Source organism: Halichoeres trimaculatus, unplaced genomic scaffold, assembly GCF_033239565.1.
Source record: "Halichoeres trimaculatus isolate MK-OKI-2021-1 unplaced genomic scaffold, fHalTri1.1 fHalTri1_scaffold_3, whole genome shotgun sequence".
In the NCBI taxonomy this organism is placed as follows: Eukaryota; Metazoa; Chordata; class Actinopteri; order Labriformes; family Labridae; genus Halichoeres; species Halichoeres trimaculatus.
In genome coordinates this window covers 37497053-37514424 of record NW_027437181.1, presented here as the reverse complement: position 1 = coordinate 37514424, position 17372 = coordinate 37497053, and the positions used below count along the sequence as shown (strand labels likewise).

Below are 17372 nucleotides of genomic sequence, written 5' to 3'. Positions count from 1 at the left end.
TGACTTATTGTCTGTATTCAATGCACATTTGATTATATGAGGACTATATATATATATATATATATATATATATATATATATGTGTGTGTGTGTGTGTATATGTGTATATATATATATATATATATATATATATATATATATATTAATGGAATAGATGCCAGTTCTGTCTTTCCCAAGAGTACAAGAAAAGTTGAAACGTTTTAACCTCGTCTTAAATTCAAGACCTTCATCTGCGGAAAGCACACACTTACATTCTGTCCATCATGTGGAGAAGATTGAAATGTTGCACAAAGAAAACCCGGGGAAAAAAGTATGTTTATAAAGTGGGAAAGCTGAAACTAAATAGCTTTTATAGTGTTGCAAATAAAATGTATTTCTCTTTTCTAAATGATTATATACAGTCCTACTCATCATTATTGGCACCCATGAAGTTAAGTACACAATGTTGAATATTTTCTGGAAAAAAATGAATTAAGTCAAACATTTGTTTCTATGAAGAAACTGTGTTTGACATTAAAGAGCAGTCGATGAACAGTATTTTTAAACATTAAAACATGGGAGGAAAAATAGAAAAGCAAAGTTTGCTGTGTCTCAAGTAGAGGCAAAGTCAGAGTGTAAGGATTACATGGTCATCGAAATTATAAAGACCATTTCTCCACTCCTGATAACGATACACCATATGGCATTTGGAGCACCTTTTACTTTAAGTTGAGATGTCTGTTTCAGACAGAAATAGAAACATTAGTGCATCAATTTTCTATACATGGTAGTTTAAAATGTACTGAACTTACTTTGCATTACGCTTTCCATGCCAAATATTCTGGCCTTGTCAGTGATTTGCACAGCCTCCTCCAGTTTTGGACTATCTGGACACATCTTGCATTTTGTTTCCTTTGGGAACAACTGCCATGGGTACTCTGTTAGAGCTCTTTGGGATGTGGTCTCTTCAGGGAGAGTTGCAGGTATTTTTTGTACACTCACACACATATCTCACAGTTCTTTCCATCTCTGCAGTAGGGAGACTGATAGCGTGAGTTATCACTTGTGGTGTTTTGGTTGGTGGTGCAGTTATGAAAAGGTTTTTATGAGTCTGGAAAAGGTGCCACTTTGCAATGTACTTGTGAGGGCAAGCTATACCGCCTTAAGCGCAGGGACAATGCCAGATGTTTTTTTTAGGTTGTATGTCACCATGACTCTTCCTAATGTGCTGTAATGGTATAAATGGGGCTCAAAAATAGAAAGACAAAGATGATTTTGGGAGCCACCAAGGTCCACTAACACAGAAAAGGGGACATGTGCTTCCACTGCTTCCTGTTGCCTCTTTTTGCAGAGATCCACCTCAGAGTCACCAAAGACAAGGTTGTCAACCAGTTCCTGGAGGACCCCGTATTGCAGTGGCACCTCAGTGGCGGCAGTGCTACAATAGTCCAGTGAACGTAAATGGTGGCACATACTGTGACACAGCCCACTCCTTTTTGCACGCAAGTGATACTGCTGGCATTCCTGCATTTCACATTTTGTGACATGTTGCTGTCCATGTGTTCTGCGCTGCACATGTACTGGCACACTAAAACCACGCTCTGTCTTACTGACTACATACAGGCCATTATTCTGATCGACACATGTGCTTTTCAAGTGAGACTGGGCTGTTAAATCTTTTGGTTGACCATATTTTCTTTGTATGTGTAAAAGCAAATTCTGATGGTATAACACCATGGAGCAGTGAGGGCACTTCACATGGGAGGATGGCAAACTAAAATCTGTGGGGGTCTTGGGCGATGCTGCGAGAGAGTAGGAGTGGTCTATAATCAGTGCAGACTCAGAAGATGGAGTTGAATTTGATGTTGAAAGTGTTGGTGATGATATTGGTGATGCAGTGAAATCCTCCTGAAGGTCTCTTAATGTTGGGTGGGTCTCTGATGAGGATGGCTTTGATGTGTTTTGGACTACATCAATTTTTTTTTGCACTCAGCCAGATGTGCTACCATGTTGAGTTTCTGAATAATTGTCCCCGCACAAAATGGACAGTGGAAATGGCCACGATCTCTGGAGGACAGATTGCACCTGCATAGCAATTTTTCTGCAAAAAGGAGAGTAGAAAAAATACTTACCATCTTATAAAGACTATACTTATAAAGATAAACAATTGTATTTTTCCTTAACCAAAACAGTGTGTGTGTGTGTGTGTGTGTGTGTGTGTGTGTGTGTGTGTGTGTGTGTGTGTGTGTGTGTGTGTGTGTGTGTGTGTGTGTGTGTATTTGTTTGCTGGGGGGGGGGGGGTAGGTTTAGCACTGTTGCTGTTACTTGTAATATATATGTAACACAGAAGTATGTAATGTAGAAGATCTTGGATTCTTCTCACCAACATACCTTGGCAATGCACTGCATTTTCATTGTGGTTTGTCATGTGCCTCTGGATCACTGTTTGGCTTCTTGATTTAAATTTTGGACAGAGAGGACACCCAAACTCAGACAATGATACATCAGTCCGCTCAAGACTGCTGTCTTTTGTCAAAATAGACAGGTGTGTCTGGAAAATCAGAAGTCACAACACTGATATCAAGAAAACTTTACAGATCACTTATCAGTAACATGGTCCTCTCTTAAAAATGATCATAAAATAGATAATTCATAATGAACCTGGCTGGGTTTCAATCAAACAAGTTTGCCATGATACAAAAGAAAAAGTGTTGCCCCACTTTTCAGAGAGAGGGTGAAGGCGATGTCTCGTACCATTCAGTCATCAACAATTCAGTCTCTTTGTGTCAGTTGCAGCATTGAAGCACTAAATAAGTTATCATGTACATGAAAAAGACCAGATAGTGGGTAATCAAAAGACTCTTTCTCTTATAATTCTTGCTTGTTTCCTCGATGTGATGTTGTGGAGCCTAAAAAGTAATAAAAATTAATTGAAACTCATTCTTTTTGGAAAATTTGGGCCCGGGTTCCTGGATGGCGTCGTACAGCCGAAATAGTGGGGGAAAAATAGACGAAGAAGATCAACTTCCGGTTTACCTTTTCCGGTATGCGTTGCCGATATGGCGACGCTCCGCCGCTTCGTTTGGGTGCCTTTCCTAATTTCACACAGAATCGTAGATCTAAGCCTGCTCCATGAGACTTTTTATTGCATTTGAACACATTTTAAAAAATATGTATTTTTAATGAATTTAATGTATTCTATACTAAAAATCTGAACATTTTATCTTAATGTAGTTCTCGTTTTTTTCCGCATAACATCTTATTGTATTTCACAACCAGTTTTTATTTTGAAAAACGGAAGTTACCACACGCTCTTGTAAGGTAGAGCCCATAGATTATTATTATCATTATATACGAGCCGACTTTCCCACCAGTTTCTCTGCGCTTGCCATCAATTCTGTAATAAGAGCGCACTTAAATTTTTGGAGCGGCTGGCTTGACCACGCGAAATCGAGAGACGGCTGACGTGACCGCAGTGAGTCTGCAAACCAACAATTACGGGTTTGTATCTTGGAAGTGAGTTTCAAATCGTGCCAAGGCTTTTTTAAGGACATTTATAGTCATATGGAAGTGTTCCTGTTAAACTGTTACTGCTGCTGCGCTCCTTTCTACCGTTTTTTCCCGAGGATTTTGAACGCATCATCTGAAAAAGAACTCACTCGGCGCATGCGCCTAGCCATAGCGTTGAATTGGCGTATGTTGTGTGTTTGACTTTTAAAGGTAAGCTGTTCTTTAGCTTCGCTGAGGGCATTTCGTCGTGTTCGGGGGTGTTTGTTGGAGAGGGCCAGTGGCTGCTCATGAACTAAAGTCAAGATCCGGTTTGCTGAGACAGAAGAAACAAGAAACGGACTATGTCGGCAAATAAAACAAAGAAAGTCAAAATGGCTACGAAATCCTGTCCTGAATGCGACCAACAGGTGAGAGGAGAAATGTTCTTTTTGTCTGAGAAATGGATGATAAAGTGTTCAGCTGGTGCAGTTTTCTCACAGTGGTACCGGCTGTAGTAGCACATAGTGTGTGTGAGGCAGCCTTGGGATTAGTTTTAGACCCACAGCTCTCTCTCTCTCTCTCTCTCTCTCTCTCTCTCTCTCTCTCTCTCTCTCTCTCTCTCTCTCACACACACACACACACACACACACACACACACACACACACACACACACACACACACACACACACACACACAGTCTGTGTCCCCTGATCATCATCAGAAACAGGCTTGTACCCCCCTCCCAGCATTTGCTCCAATCCTCCCTGACTGGGACATGTAGTGACATGGTGTGGTACCAGGTGTTGATCAAATCCTAGGCTTCAAGAGAGCCATATGCTTATGTAAGCTTCGTAATGTAATGTCACGTTTTATATAAACTGTGACGATTGAATCCCACCAAACAAGACATGTGAGGTCAAAGGAGGTTATTTTAGAGACTTCCTCAGTTCCTCTGTCAGACATCATGGAGTCAGTGCTCAGTAGAGTTTGAGGAAGAGAAAATGTTCTGCAGATGTGTTAGAATGACACTAGTGCTTTATGGGAAAGTAAGTAATGATATGATCACTTTGTTGTTCAGAGATCCAGACAGTGAGGTGAAAGTTTAGAGAGAGGACCCTCCTTGAAGTTTGTCAACATTCTCAAACAAAAAGAGAAAGGTGTAAAGAGGTTGCACTGTTGGGGTTGCTTCTCTTTGCCCCTGTGTCTGAGTAAAGACCATTAAATATGATCTCTGTGCTCCTGCAGCAGATACTGTGCAGAGGGAAGTCTTAAGAAGTCTTAACTCTTGAAGAACCTTCTGTTTGCTCTCCCTGTGTAAGATAAGTCAGGAGTTTGGAATAATCAAAAATGTTTTTGTGTTAAAATCATCAATCATACCTTTTACTTTTTTTAAGACTTAAAGAGAGAATTTGATCCGGATCAAAATGATCTGGACTTGGAAATCGCATTTCTTACTGTCTAGGATTAGGTAATCTGTCTAAGTTTTATGATGGTTTTTCATTTTTCATTTTTCAAGATGGCTGCCATTTCTATCAAGAACTTATTATTTCAAAAGATCAAATGGTGATGCAAACATGAAATTTGGCACAAATACTCTCTAAGGGACATTCTTTTGAAATTTAACATCAAACACATGGAAATCCAAGATGGCGTCCATTTTTTGAGATGGCCGCCATTTCTGTTATACGCACAGTTTTTCAATAGTTCAGATGGTGATGCTAGCTGAAACGCTGGAACAGATACCCTCTATTGGCCACTTATTCAAATAGACATCAGAGACTTGAAAATCAACAATGGTATCCAGTTTTAAGATAGTTCCCACCTTAGCAGAAAATTGGTATTAGGAGTGTCCATAAGGTCACTCGACCAGAAACTATTTACAGACACTTGTAATTTCAAAACTGAGGGCCAAGAATGTTTATTTGACTGTGTTTTGTCTAACTCTCCAACCTTGACCTGTCCAATTTGGTAAAACCTGCCAGGAGCGCCTGCTAACAGCAAAGCTCACAGGGTTCATCAAAGTACATTAACTCCCTTACCATGACAAGGTAACAGCCACAAGAGATTTTTGTTTGTTTTTTTCTTTCATTTTTGTCTGATTGTTCTGGGGGTTTTTTTATTTTATATTTATAGGCTGTTTTTTCTCTTCTTCTTCTGTTTTTTAATTTTTTATCTTTTTCATATATAGAGAAATAAACAGTAACTTTGTCAATTAAATTCAAGCGAAGGGGAAACAAAAAGACAGATGAGTAAAGTAGCACATAGCACATAAGCTGGTGGAAAACAATACACTAAAACCAAACTAAACACTGTGGTTCACTGTTAAAATTAGAGACACACTGATAAAGAGCTGGGCCATAGGTCTAACTGAAACACAAAGACTGAGCCATACCAAAGACTCAAGCTGGCTGCTTACTTTTCTAGCCTCACTTGCAGCTGCACAGTGCTGTGCAGATGAACCCCAATTTGAAACATTTGAACCTTTCACAGCACTCTGATTTGCAGCCACTCTTGGCCAGTTGTACACAACTTGGTGCAACTGGTTTATCAGCTGTCCAAAAAACCCACCATGTCCACCAACCTTTTTTCATCCCCAGTCAACAGGACTCTCTGATTTTGGTTGACGCTTGGTTGCCTGACTCCATATGCATCCTGCCTGATATGCAGCACGTTCAGTGTGTTGAATCAGAGCTGCTCTTGTTGAAGGAATGGCTTCATATGGTCTCTGCTTTCAGGCGAACATGTTAAATCTAGCCTCAGCTGTACTTGATATATAGTACATCAGAACCACAAACTTCTCAGGGATCTCAAGGTCCCCATCAGCAAGTACAGGAGGGCATTGACTTAATTTGCTAAAGATGGGAGAGACCTCAGGACAAATCTCCCAGGTTTGGCAAGCAGTGTTTTTGCCTTTTTTTTGCAAAAGGCTGCTACAGTATCACAACCTGTGAAGGCGTGAAAGACCAGTATGCCTGTGGTCTTTGTAGGTCCAATAGCTCTGCACAGGGTAACCCTGCACAGTCTTGCATCATTATTCAAAAGAGTGTCTCCCAGAGATGACCACCATCACAAATTTACGGGTGTCTGTTTTATTTCAAAGGAGTGTCCCTTAGAGAGTTTCATGCTTGCATTATCATGTGAATGATTTTTTTCATCTACCTGCTGCACTATTCTGGATGATTTGGACAATAAGGATGTTTGAGACCTTCATGTAGACCTCCTGTCTTCTGCTTTCTTTAGATCCCTGTTGCGTGCAAGTCCTGTCCATGTGGTTATGTGTTTATAAGCAGGAAGCTGCTCAGCGCCAAATTAAACGAGCGCTCTTCTCCAGCCATAGCAGGTAAGACTGGGTCAGCTCAGAGATTTCTGCTTTGATTAACTCGCCTCTGAAAAGAAGACTCTATTAACCCTCCTTGGTGGGACTTCACAAACAGCTGATGTTTCTACAGGGGTCAGAAAAAGATGGTTATCTGTTTCAAACTGAGTTATTATGTGGTTTTAATGTAGGGCTGAACAATTAATCGAATTTAAACCGACATCGCAATGTAACAGAGCGCAATTTTCAAATCGCAGAGTCTGTAATTTATAAAAATATATATATATTTTTAAGTTTCATGTACGCAAACCTGGAGGGGATATAGTAACTTGTGCTCCTTCTTCCTTAAAACCAGCTAAAGTCAAAATGCTGTTTTTTTCCGGCAAATATATAATATGTGTACAAGGCTTGAAGTTCTGTGACTGTGATAGTTAAATAAAGACATATTATTCATATCAATTCATGCTTCAGTCTATTTCATTTCATCATAACATGTAGGCCTGGCCTTTAAACTATAAGATGATATAGAAAGATTTTAATTGTTTTTAGTAAATAATACAAAAGATACCCCCCCCAAAAAAAAAAATAAAAAATAAATAAATGAATAAATAAATAAATAAATAAATAAATAAATAAATAAATAAAATAAAATGAAAAATAAAAATAGATTATAATAATAATAATAATAACAATAAAAATAGACATGAATAAATAATAAAATTGCATGCTAAATCGCAATTGCAATATTGGTCCCAAAAAAATCACAATTAGATTATTTTCAAAAATCGTTCAGCCCTATTTTAATGTGGTTTTAATGTGGGTCTGAATATCCAAAGAATTCTGCTCTGTCACAATCTGTGGGACTCGGCTCCAACCATCTCTGTTTCTGCTGTAGACAAACTGGACTTTAAGAGGAGGAGAACGGAACGTATCCGTAGAGAGAGGATAGATTCTTCTTTAACCAATGACATGGAGAACAGGAGACGACCTCGGGGTAACAGCCAGTCAGATCCAATCCGAAGGGGACGTGGACGACCAAAGACAGTGGGCCTGAAGAAACAGGAAGAGGAGAAAGGTAAAAGCAAAGATCACATTTCATAGACCATCTTCAAGGAAACATGACAGAAGTCATTTGTTTGAAAAGATTTCGGTTTAAGAATTTTAAAGTGTAATCTCTCAGCTTGTGCACAGGGCATGTGATTGGAAACATTTCTGTGCATCTGAGTCAAACTTAGAGTTCATTTGACTCTGACAGGAAGTGAACAGCACCACGTGATCAGACTCTGTGATCAGGCTGATTCAGTTCCTCTCTGTGGCCTACATTTATCAAACTTAAGTAGTAACTGGTGCAGATTTGGGTGTAGACACATGAAATCTGAGGCCAATCTTGGTGAACACAGGTCAACTTTTGTTGTATCACTGCAGAGCCCAAAATGTAACAATGACCCAAAATTTAAACAAAAAACTTTAATCACACCCTAAATGTAAGAAGTTGTTAAATTTTGGGTTGTATTACATTTTTTAAATTACATTTAGGGCTCAGCACTTTTGTTACATTATCAATCAGTTATTACAATTCAGGTTTTATTACATTAGGTTGTTTTTTTTTATTACTTTGGGTCATTGTTACGTTTCAAGGTTGTAAAAAGCCTGTACACTATCAGACAGAATGAGCTGGAAGTAGGCCTGTCACGATAATCAATAAATTAATTAACCGAATGATAAATAAAAACGTCCTTGGTAAGTTTGCCAGCCTCGATAAACTGACACTGCATGCATGTTTGTTTTCCTCCTCTCTTTCAACCAAAGAGGCTGAATGAGAAGATGGCTCACTACGTCTATCTTTCCTAACATCGGGGTGCATAGGTTCTATAGCGGATTTAGAGCATCTGTCAAAAATGCGATCTTTGGTGTCTTTTGCGACGGGGCTGCTCGCGCGTACACACAGATAGAGCTGAAGCGAGCGTCCTGAGGGGTAAGGAGGAAACACACGCTAATATGAGTGATGGTACGAAAGATACGATTCTTAAGCCGCCTGCCACAGTCCCAGTGTGGGACTATTTTGTTTTTTATCAGAATGAACAAAGTGTGAGCTCATGAACACCAACGAGCTGATATGTCGCATTTGTTTGAAAATAGTGGCAACGAAGAAGAAGAAGGGGAGGTGCAGCGGAGCCTTGTTCTTTGACAATCCGCTCTTACTGAGGCTTTAGGTCTGCAAAGTAAATAGAAATAAAAGCGCCAAATGGTGGGCGCTCAAAGACAGCTACATTGCCAAAGAAATGCAGCCCTTCAATACGGTTGAAAGCCAGAAATGTTCAAAATGTTTGACAGACAGTACGGATTGACTGGGAAAAAGTACATGTTAAACTCCCTTTTATTTAGGCTATAGTTTTTATTGTTTTTTTTGTTTTTTTTTGTTTTTTGGGGGGGTTCATTTTTTCTTTAGAGACAGGGTCTATGTTTTATTGTTTTTGATTAGTATTAATTATTTTCATTGACATGTATTTTTTTCTAAAAGAGAGTCCATTTCATTTTCATTGTATCTTTTTTTTCTCTTTCTTGTTTGTTAAATTTATTGTATTTTTTGTTTAATTTATTTTATTTAAAAGATCCTGACCTTTTAATTACAGTTAAATACTCCTAAGAAATTAAAGTTTCTTGCTCTTAAAATGGTGTGCTCACTTTATTACTTCATTTATTGTAATTACATCAATGAAAAAGGGAAAAAAATCAAAATAATGTTGACAATAATATCGTTTATCAGAAATATATTTTGGAAAATTATTGTCTAGCAAAATTTGTTATTGTGACAGGCCTAGCTGGAAGCTGCTTGTGCTGTTGCTTCAGTCTGACCTTTATCTGTCCTTACAAACGGTCTCTCTTTGTTTCATGTGTTCACAGAGAAACAGGAAAAGGAAGTGGATATCTACGCAGGTCTCTCTGATGAGAAAGCATTTGTGTTCTCTGTGGCTTTGGCTGAAATTAACCGTAAGATCTTGGGTCAGCGGCTCATCCTGTAGGTGATCATCTGGAGAGAACTGATCAGAGACGCTGTCATAGTCAGATGGAGAGAGGACGTGAAGCTGAAGCTGAATGTGAAGGATGAGGAAGGATTTTGCTGAAGCGTCTGACTGAGGCGGAAATTTTTTTCCACATTCAGACACAAGTTCCCGAATCTGATCAAAGTCTGATCGATGTTTTAACCTTACAGCTGATGTTCTAAGCAGGGGATATTTGTGCTATACGTACTACATGGGCATCTATAAATTGATTCAATACTGTGTTCAGAAGGCCTTTTGGTATAAACCAGTGAAGAGCTTTTAAGAATTGTTTGTGTGAATGTTGAAGATGGGCTCTTCTTGTTGTGTGTTTGAGGGACAGAGAGGCCTGTGTGTGGTCTCCTTACAGAGTGAAAATGATTCGAAATCTATCCATGGAATTAAGATGGTTCTGTTGCTAAGTCCTGGCACCAACTGTCCTCGTTACCGGTGGGATGTTCCACTGTGTACCTGAAGGAGAGCAGCGTGTCTGATGTTGGTTCCTCACAGAGAAAACCAGTCAGACAGGTTTACCACATATTTACCACACATGTCAGTCAGACTTCTCAGAGATCCTATACGTATCTGTCTATGTGTGAGTAACCACTCAGCCCCTTCTGCATGTAACACCATTCATCCATTATCTTTAGCTGTGGGGCCTGGAGCCTATCCCAGCTGTGATCAGGTGAGAGGCAGGTTACATTGGACTTCAGTTATCTAAAAAAGGGTGCACGCTCATTACCACACACAGATCAGTGTCTATCAATCTGAGGGTGGGTGGGGGATATGTTCAAATCCCATTTCGGGTTGAAAGTTCCATGTCAGAGGGGAGCACAGTGCAGCGATTCAATAAAACTGTTATGTTTGAAAGTGGCTAACATTGCTGGAGCTGCACAGACGCACTGTTCCATGTTTCACTCACAGAATGAAACTTAAAAACTCCTGATGGAGCCTGCTCTAACAGGAAACCTGATGTGTACACCCCACTCTTCCCATGTCCAAGAAAGAAAGCAAACTGGTGAAATCAAATTTTTATTGTGAAGCTCTAACCTGTGGGTCAAATTTGTTTCAATTGTCAGAATTTCATGTTTTATAAACACAGAGACAGGGTTCGACTCATTTGGTCACATTTCATTCAACTCCTTCCAGGTCTGATTGGAGGGACCTCTGTTTTATGTAATAAAGAAAAAAAATTTAAAAAGAGAAAAGAATGGAAAAAATAAAATACAAGTAAAAAAGTAATAAAACAAGATTTGAAAGTTGAGAAAGGTTGTGGGTCCTGATGGCATTAGCTCAAGACTCCTCACATCCTATGAAGATGACCTGTGGGATAGTGGGGCATTTCTTTAACCTGACCCTGAAATACACTCGCATAGTTTCACTGCACATACTGTCTAAAGATGCTGCAGATACATTACCAGCATGTGTGTGCATGTCTATAAAATACATATTTTAATCTCAATGTTCTTTTGTATTACATATTTTTTGTGTATGTATAGAAAAACTCTGAAAAACCTCAAGGCAAATATCTTCTTTAGTTTATTTTAAACTCCTTTAACTAGGACAATTTGTGTAATCTTCTAAATACCTTTATTGTCCAGTTGATGGCACTAATGGAAACTAGTAACCCCTGAAGAAGAAGAAGCAACCGGAAGTGATGCAGAAAACATGGCGCCGCCGTGTGCGGACGCAAATAACCAACAACATTGAGAGGTTTTAATGGTTTAAGGGACAGAAATCAGCCCAGGGTCTGGAGTCTTTGCTTTGTGGGGCCCCCGAGACGAAGCGACGACGGGTGACATGTGGACGAACAACCCGGCAGCGAGAGCCTCCATGAGAGTCTCTGTGAGAGTCCTTCACCTGCTGCAGCGCCGGTGTTTACGGACCCTGTGCGGCGCCCGGGGCGAGAGTGGGGCTCAACGGGGACCGAGGCAGCTCTGCCGGCGCATGTCGTCATCAGGACCCCCGTGGAGGCTTTTGTTTTTCGGTACTGATCAGTTCGCTGTGGAGTCTCTGAAGGCCCTCACATCCAGCAGGTAGACCTGTCAAGGCACACCCTCCTGTGGCGAGGCATTTTTTTTAAAATAAACTGACAACATATGATACTGAGAGCGAGCGAAAATGTCAGCAAAACAACAAAATAACAACAAAGAGAGTTTATTTCCCCATGACTCCTTAATCACACAGCAAATCATGGCACTAACTCATGCAGCTTCCAGTTTGACCCCACAGATTTTAGGGAATTTTCAGCTACAAAGCTTATAGTTTTAAGTCTAAACCCGAGAAAGATTCAGATCAGCCTGCAAACAAACATGAGCCATACACTACCAGAGACATTGTCTTTTCCCGTTCTCCACCTACAGTGATCTTAAAAAATGTAAAGACAATCAACTTGTTATTAAGATCAAGTATAACTCAGGTTTAAAGATTCACATACATCTGTCAGACTTTGAATCAACCCTCACACGTCAACTGTGGTTTCTTTAAGTTAAAGAAGTGACTAACACGGGTGCTCTGTTTGTAGGAACTCCAGTGGAAAGTTATTGAAATCCCTGGAAGTTGTTACCCTGCCAGGTGATGTTCCAGTGAAAAGGTTTGCTCTGCAGCACTGCCTTCCAATTCACAGCTGGCCCCCCAACAACGTGGACGGACACTTTGATGTAGGGGTGGTCGTGTCTTTTGGTTGTTTACTCCCACAGAAACTCATCAACAAGTTTCCACAGTGAGTGTTTGTGTTTGCTGGAGATGTGTTTTGTCCAGGAGTAGGGATGGGTACCGAATTAGGTACTTTTAAAGGTACCGACCAAATTATGTCAAAAGTACCAGGTACCGGTTCACGTAGAATCAAAAGGTACCATGTTTAGGTACCTAAATGCATCCTTGTAACTGTGAGAGTAGAAGAGTAGGCAATTTTCCAAGCTGGACATGAACACAGCATTGTAAGGTTATTTATTGAATAAAAAATATGTTAAGTTGCAAAAAACATATATTTTATTATTAAACAAATTGATATTTTTTACCACATAAACACAAAAAAGTACCGAAAATTGGTACCGTTGAGTACCGGTACGGATTGCCAGGTACCGGGTATCAGTACCGTATCGTTTCAAATGTGAAAGGTACCCATCCCTATCCTGGAGTAAGTCATGTTGTGTGGATCCAGTGAAATGACCATGTGACTGTCTGAAGTCAGGCTGCACTCTGTCTCACTCTTTCTGTCTCACTCTCTGCACCACTATCTATGCTTTATGTCTTACTCTTTGTATCACCCTGTGTCTCACTTTGTCCCTCTTCCTGTGCCTCTCCTTGTTTCTCACTCTGTGTCTCACCCTGTGACTCACTTTGTCCCTGTTTCTGTGTTTCACTCTGCGTCCTGCTCTCCCTCCCTTAGCGGGATTTTGAATGTCCATCCCAGCCTGCTGCCGAGGTGGCGAGGTCCAGCACCTGTCTTCCACACCATCCTGCATGGCGATGCTGTAACAGGTGTTACCATCATGCAGATCCGCCCTGACAGGTGGGTTCAGCATGTATATGAATTTTTGACTTAAGTTTGACAAAGTTTTAATAAATTAAGGTTGTTTTTACTTGCAGGTTCGATGTGGGCCCCATTCTCAACCAGGAGCTCCAGCTGGTCCCTGAAAACTGCACAGCGGATGAGCTTGGAACTGTCCTGGCCTCTAAAGGAGCTCATCTGGTGAGTTTCAGAGAGATTTTTTGAAGTCATCACCTGGTTGTCTCACTAACAGTCTCTCCGATGTTTCTGTGCTATGTATTGCAGCTGATCGATACTTTGATGACTCTGCCTGAGAGGATGACCAACAAGAGAGAGCAGGGACAGACTGGTGTAACCTTTGGTACGTAGGTCTGAACTACAAAGAGTCATACTCCCTTAAACACAAGAGGCACTCTTCCAGCTCACACTTTTGTTTCCCAACAGCACCAAAAATCAGTTTGTCCATGAGCTGGATAGTGTGGGAGGAACAGACGTGTGAGCAGATTGGTCGACTGCACCGGGCCATCGGATCTCGAGTAATGTTGGCTGATTCATCAGAATTATACAAGTTTGTGTTGAATGTGACTTTCATAACTTTTTCCTGTCATCAGATACCTCTGAGGACCATGTGGAAGGGCAGGACAGTCAAACTTTTAAATCATGTGGGAAGATGTCACATTTCATTCTTAGGTATGGTTCGTAGAGTTTGATTAATGTGTGAAAATGTCACTGCTGCATGACGTCCACATGAAACTGTCTGTGCTTGCTGAGTGTTGATCAACCTTAAAGTGATACTCCATGATGGAACGAGTTGGGTCCTATCACAAGGTTTAGGGCAGAAATTACCCCTACAGCAGTGTTTGTGCAGCAGAAGCCCAGAGCGCTCGCACCAAACACCCTCTCCCTGCTCCTCTGCAGGTTTCCTCTGCACTCAGACAGGGCCATATTTTACTTGACCTGCAGAGCCACAGCTGGCTACGAGGCGCTCGCCGCTTAGTGTATCAGTCCGCGCGCGGCGTGCCAGATATAAACAAACGCAGGTAGCCTGCCAGGACAATGGCGACTGTTGAGTGTGAGAAGTGCATGATGCAGAGCATTCCACACTCAACTTTCTGACCGTTTTGAGTGTGCCAGCTAAGAACTCAAAGTGCTCTGAGTTTTTTTTCCCACACTGTCAGTGTGAACAGACTCAAATCAATTAGTGGAAATACAGAATTAAGTGATTTGGGACACAGCTGTTGTCTCTCTCTGTGAGACCATTGGGATAGGCTCCAGCCCCTGAACAGAATAAGTGGTAGAAAATTGATTGATGGATGGACAGACATGTTGTGTGCTTGGTGTGGTGCTATGGTAGTTCTCTCCCAGTCATTAACACTTTTCAACACATTTTAATGAATCAAAACTGGTTTTACATACTGAACAAAACAAAAATCATGTTGTTTTCTACAGAGAATTGGAACCATTAAACCTTCTCACACAGAAGGAGTCTATAGTTTTTGTGTCTCAGTTCAGGTATCTCGGTTTTCTGATTGGTGAATCTCTCTCTTCACGCTCAGTAGCCAGGGAGGATACTGAAAACTGAAACTTGGTATCAGTCTTAGGAACAAATTTTACCTTTCCTTTCGCTCTAAAAAGAATTTTTAGTCTTAGTCTATTATTTCCTGCTTAAAGGTCCCATATTCTGCTCCTTTTCTGCAGTTTAATATGGATCATTGGTGTCTTCATGAAATGGTAGTAACATGTTTTGGTCCAAAAAGCCAATAAATCAAGCACAGCAGCTTGTTTCCAGGCTCTCATAGCCCCTCTGTTCAGAACGCTCTGATTTAGTGGGCGTGACCTTCATATGTAAATGAGCCACCGCTGATACCGCCCCGCTCTTCCACGTCACTGAGAGCGGCCCCACGAGCTCCAAGTGCACAATGTTTAGAAAACTGCAAAACTTGTTTACTGTTATATTACAGGCTAAAACAACAGGCTAACTGCAGCCAAAGTTAGCATCCTGAAGCTAACACAGAGACAGGGGGACACTGAGGAAAAGCTCTTACATCTGCTCCACAGCACACAGCATTTAAAATACTCACATTTCCAGGGTCCCAGGTTTGTTGGCCGATGGTTGGAAAAGCAGTCGGCCGTGAAGTGACAAGCGCACACATGCACAGTTTTACTGAGTGTAGCTGGCACATTTCCCTCATAAATGAACTCTAGCCACTAAGTCTTGTCTTCTTCCAAGATGGGAAGCTTGTGCATGAAACTATGTGGTTGTTTAGAGCCAAAAACAGCCACACTCACTGCTGGAGAGGCGTCTTCCCAGATGCGGGGAGAGGAGTGGGCGGGAAGGGGGTTCGGGGGTATTTGCTCTGGTGGACCAATCAGGTAAGAATTGCTCCTGATTGGTCAAAAAAGGGAATCGCTGACGTCGGCAAACCCCAGAAATTCCAGACAGCTCGTTTTAGGTCAGGATTTTACATTCACAAGCACTACTAAGTGCAGGTTTTGTCATTAAATATCACATTTTGTTGGCTGGGAGGGAAGCCAAAGACCCACAAATTTAACTAAAAGACTTAATAAAGTGATTTTTTGCATAATATGGGACCTTTAAATGAAGGTTAAACAAACCAAGATAAAATTTGAAAACTAACCTCACATGTTGTTCACAGATGAAAAGAAGAAGCCAGTCCCAGGTTCAGTGAGCTATCAGAAGAAGTCCAGTACTCTGGCTGTCTGTTGTAAGGTCTGTAGTTCAAACAGGCTGCTTTTTTCTGATGCAGTAAGATTTCAATCTGTTTTACTCTAGTATCTCAGACATTGATCTATTCTTCCATTCTTCTTCTCCTCCAGGATGGGTGGGTGGGCTTTAAAGATGTTCTCCTAAAGAAGAAACTGTCGGCAGCTGACTTTTTTAACGGCTACCTGCATCAGGCAGATGGACATTTGTTTGTCAGCAGAAAACATACACCTGAAGACCCTCGAGTGAGAGAGAACTCAAGTTTGTGATGAAAGAACATTTATTTTTGTCGGCTTTTTTTAACTCTTGTCTGTTTTAGGACATGGTGAAATAATGTTTGTATCATATAATATAATCATTGATTAAATGGACACACAAACACCTGAAACATAATAGAAATAAAATACCTGTTCATTTTGAAACATTTCTCAGGTTATCCTCCATCACAATAAGTCTGTTACAAACAAGCCTTTATATGACCTGCTCTTTAATTACTGCATCAGCTATAACAAAACTGATGTCTGTCAACCTCTCACGGTCATGGTTCCTGCAAGCTGTGAAGATCTCTGGAGTCAGCTCAAAGAAAATGATGTTCCTGTCTACAGATTGGAGTGTTTGGCAGACCAGACATGAAATAAAAATGTCTTGTAACCTGAGAACTTACAAAAGTTAGAAGAGATGCTGTCCACAAGAGGATCTCTGGGAAGCTTCAAAAGGTTGATCAGCACCCTTTAAAGAATGATTTTACACTATTTCATAAACAAAGTGTCTTTCTCTGACAGTGAAGTAAACTATGGCTCCAAAAGAGATTGTGCTGAGATGAGTATGGAGTAAAGATGTTGGATCGGGTCCAAACTCTGAGAAGCTTCTTCAACAATCTCACCAGCTTTTTAAATTTGACAGCTGTCAGACACTGACAGTGTGATCAGGGGCCTATATGTTCCCACAGCTCTAAGTTCCCATATTTCTTTAAAAAAAAAAAAAAAAAAAGCTGGTTTTGTTTTTCTGACTAAAGGAAATGACAACAAAGTTCAGCATAAGCTCTGCTTGAGCCAAAACCTTTTTCTATCACTTTTTTTTTTATTATTTTGCAATGATTGTGTGTGTGATATGATTTGTGGACTGTGAGGACATTGGGCCTAAATGTCAGTGGGTAAAATGTCTTAGTATTTAGGGAACACAAGGCTAAAGGTGGGTACACACTACGAGATAATCGGGCTGATTTTTGTCCCGATCTTCCCCTAACGATCAAAGTCAGCAAAGGCCTGATTGTCTGATGACGTCATGTGTATTAAGAGTGATTTCCTCTAATTGGAGCTGCTCGGAAG

At 40.6% G+C, this 17372-nt stretch overlaps 2 protein-coding genes across 4 annotated transcripts; both read left to right on the top strand.

Moving 5' to 3' along the window:
* Positions 1 to 3015: 3015 nt before the first annotated feature.
* On the top strand, positions 3016 to 10135 carry cunh16orf87 (chromosome unknown C16orf87 homolog). Of its 3 annotated transcripts, none has more exons than XM_074666868.1 (5): positions 3016 to 3480; positions 3700 to 3896; positions 6710 to 6809; positions 7681 to 7860; positions 9690 to 10135. In XM_074666868.1, the coding sequence occupies exons 2-5, from the start codon at positions 3831 to 3833 to the stop codon at positions 9806 to 9808; spliced, it is 465 nt and encodes a 154-aa protein (XP_074522969.1). In that variant the 5' UTR covers positions 3016 to 3480; positions 3700 to 3830; the 3' UTR covers positions 9809 to 10135. The 3 variants fall into 3 exon arrangements, with proteins under 3 accessions (XP_074522969.1, XP_074522970.1, XP_074522968.1); XM_074666869.1 differs by having other exon boundaries at positions 3016 to 3495; XM_074666867.1 differs by lacking the exon at positions 3016 to 3480 and having other exon boundaries at positions 3608 to 3896.
* Positions 10136 to 11230: 1095 nt separating this feature from the next.
* Positions 11231 to 16466, top strand: mtfmt (mitochondrial methionyl-tRNA formyltransferase). Its single transcript, XM_074666866.1, has 9 exons — positions 11231 to 11862; positions 12351 to 12548; positions 13218 to 13340; positions 13418 to 13520; positions 13605 to 13680; positions 13764 to 13855; positions 13931 to 14009; positions 15977 to 16050; positions 16158 to 16466. The coding sequence occupies exons 1-9, from the start codon at positions 11627 to 11629 to the stop codon at positions 16311 to 16313; spliced, it is 1137 nt and encodes a 378-aa protein (XP_074522967.1). The 5' UTR covers positions 11231 to 11626; the 3' UTR covers positions 16314 to 16466.
* The last annotated feature ends 906 nt before the right edge of the window (positions 16467 to 17372 follow it).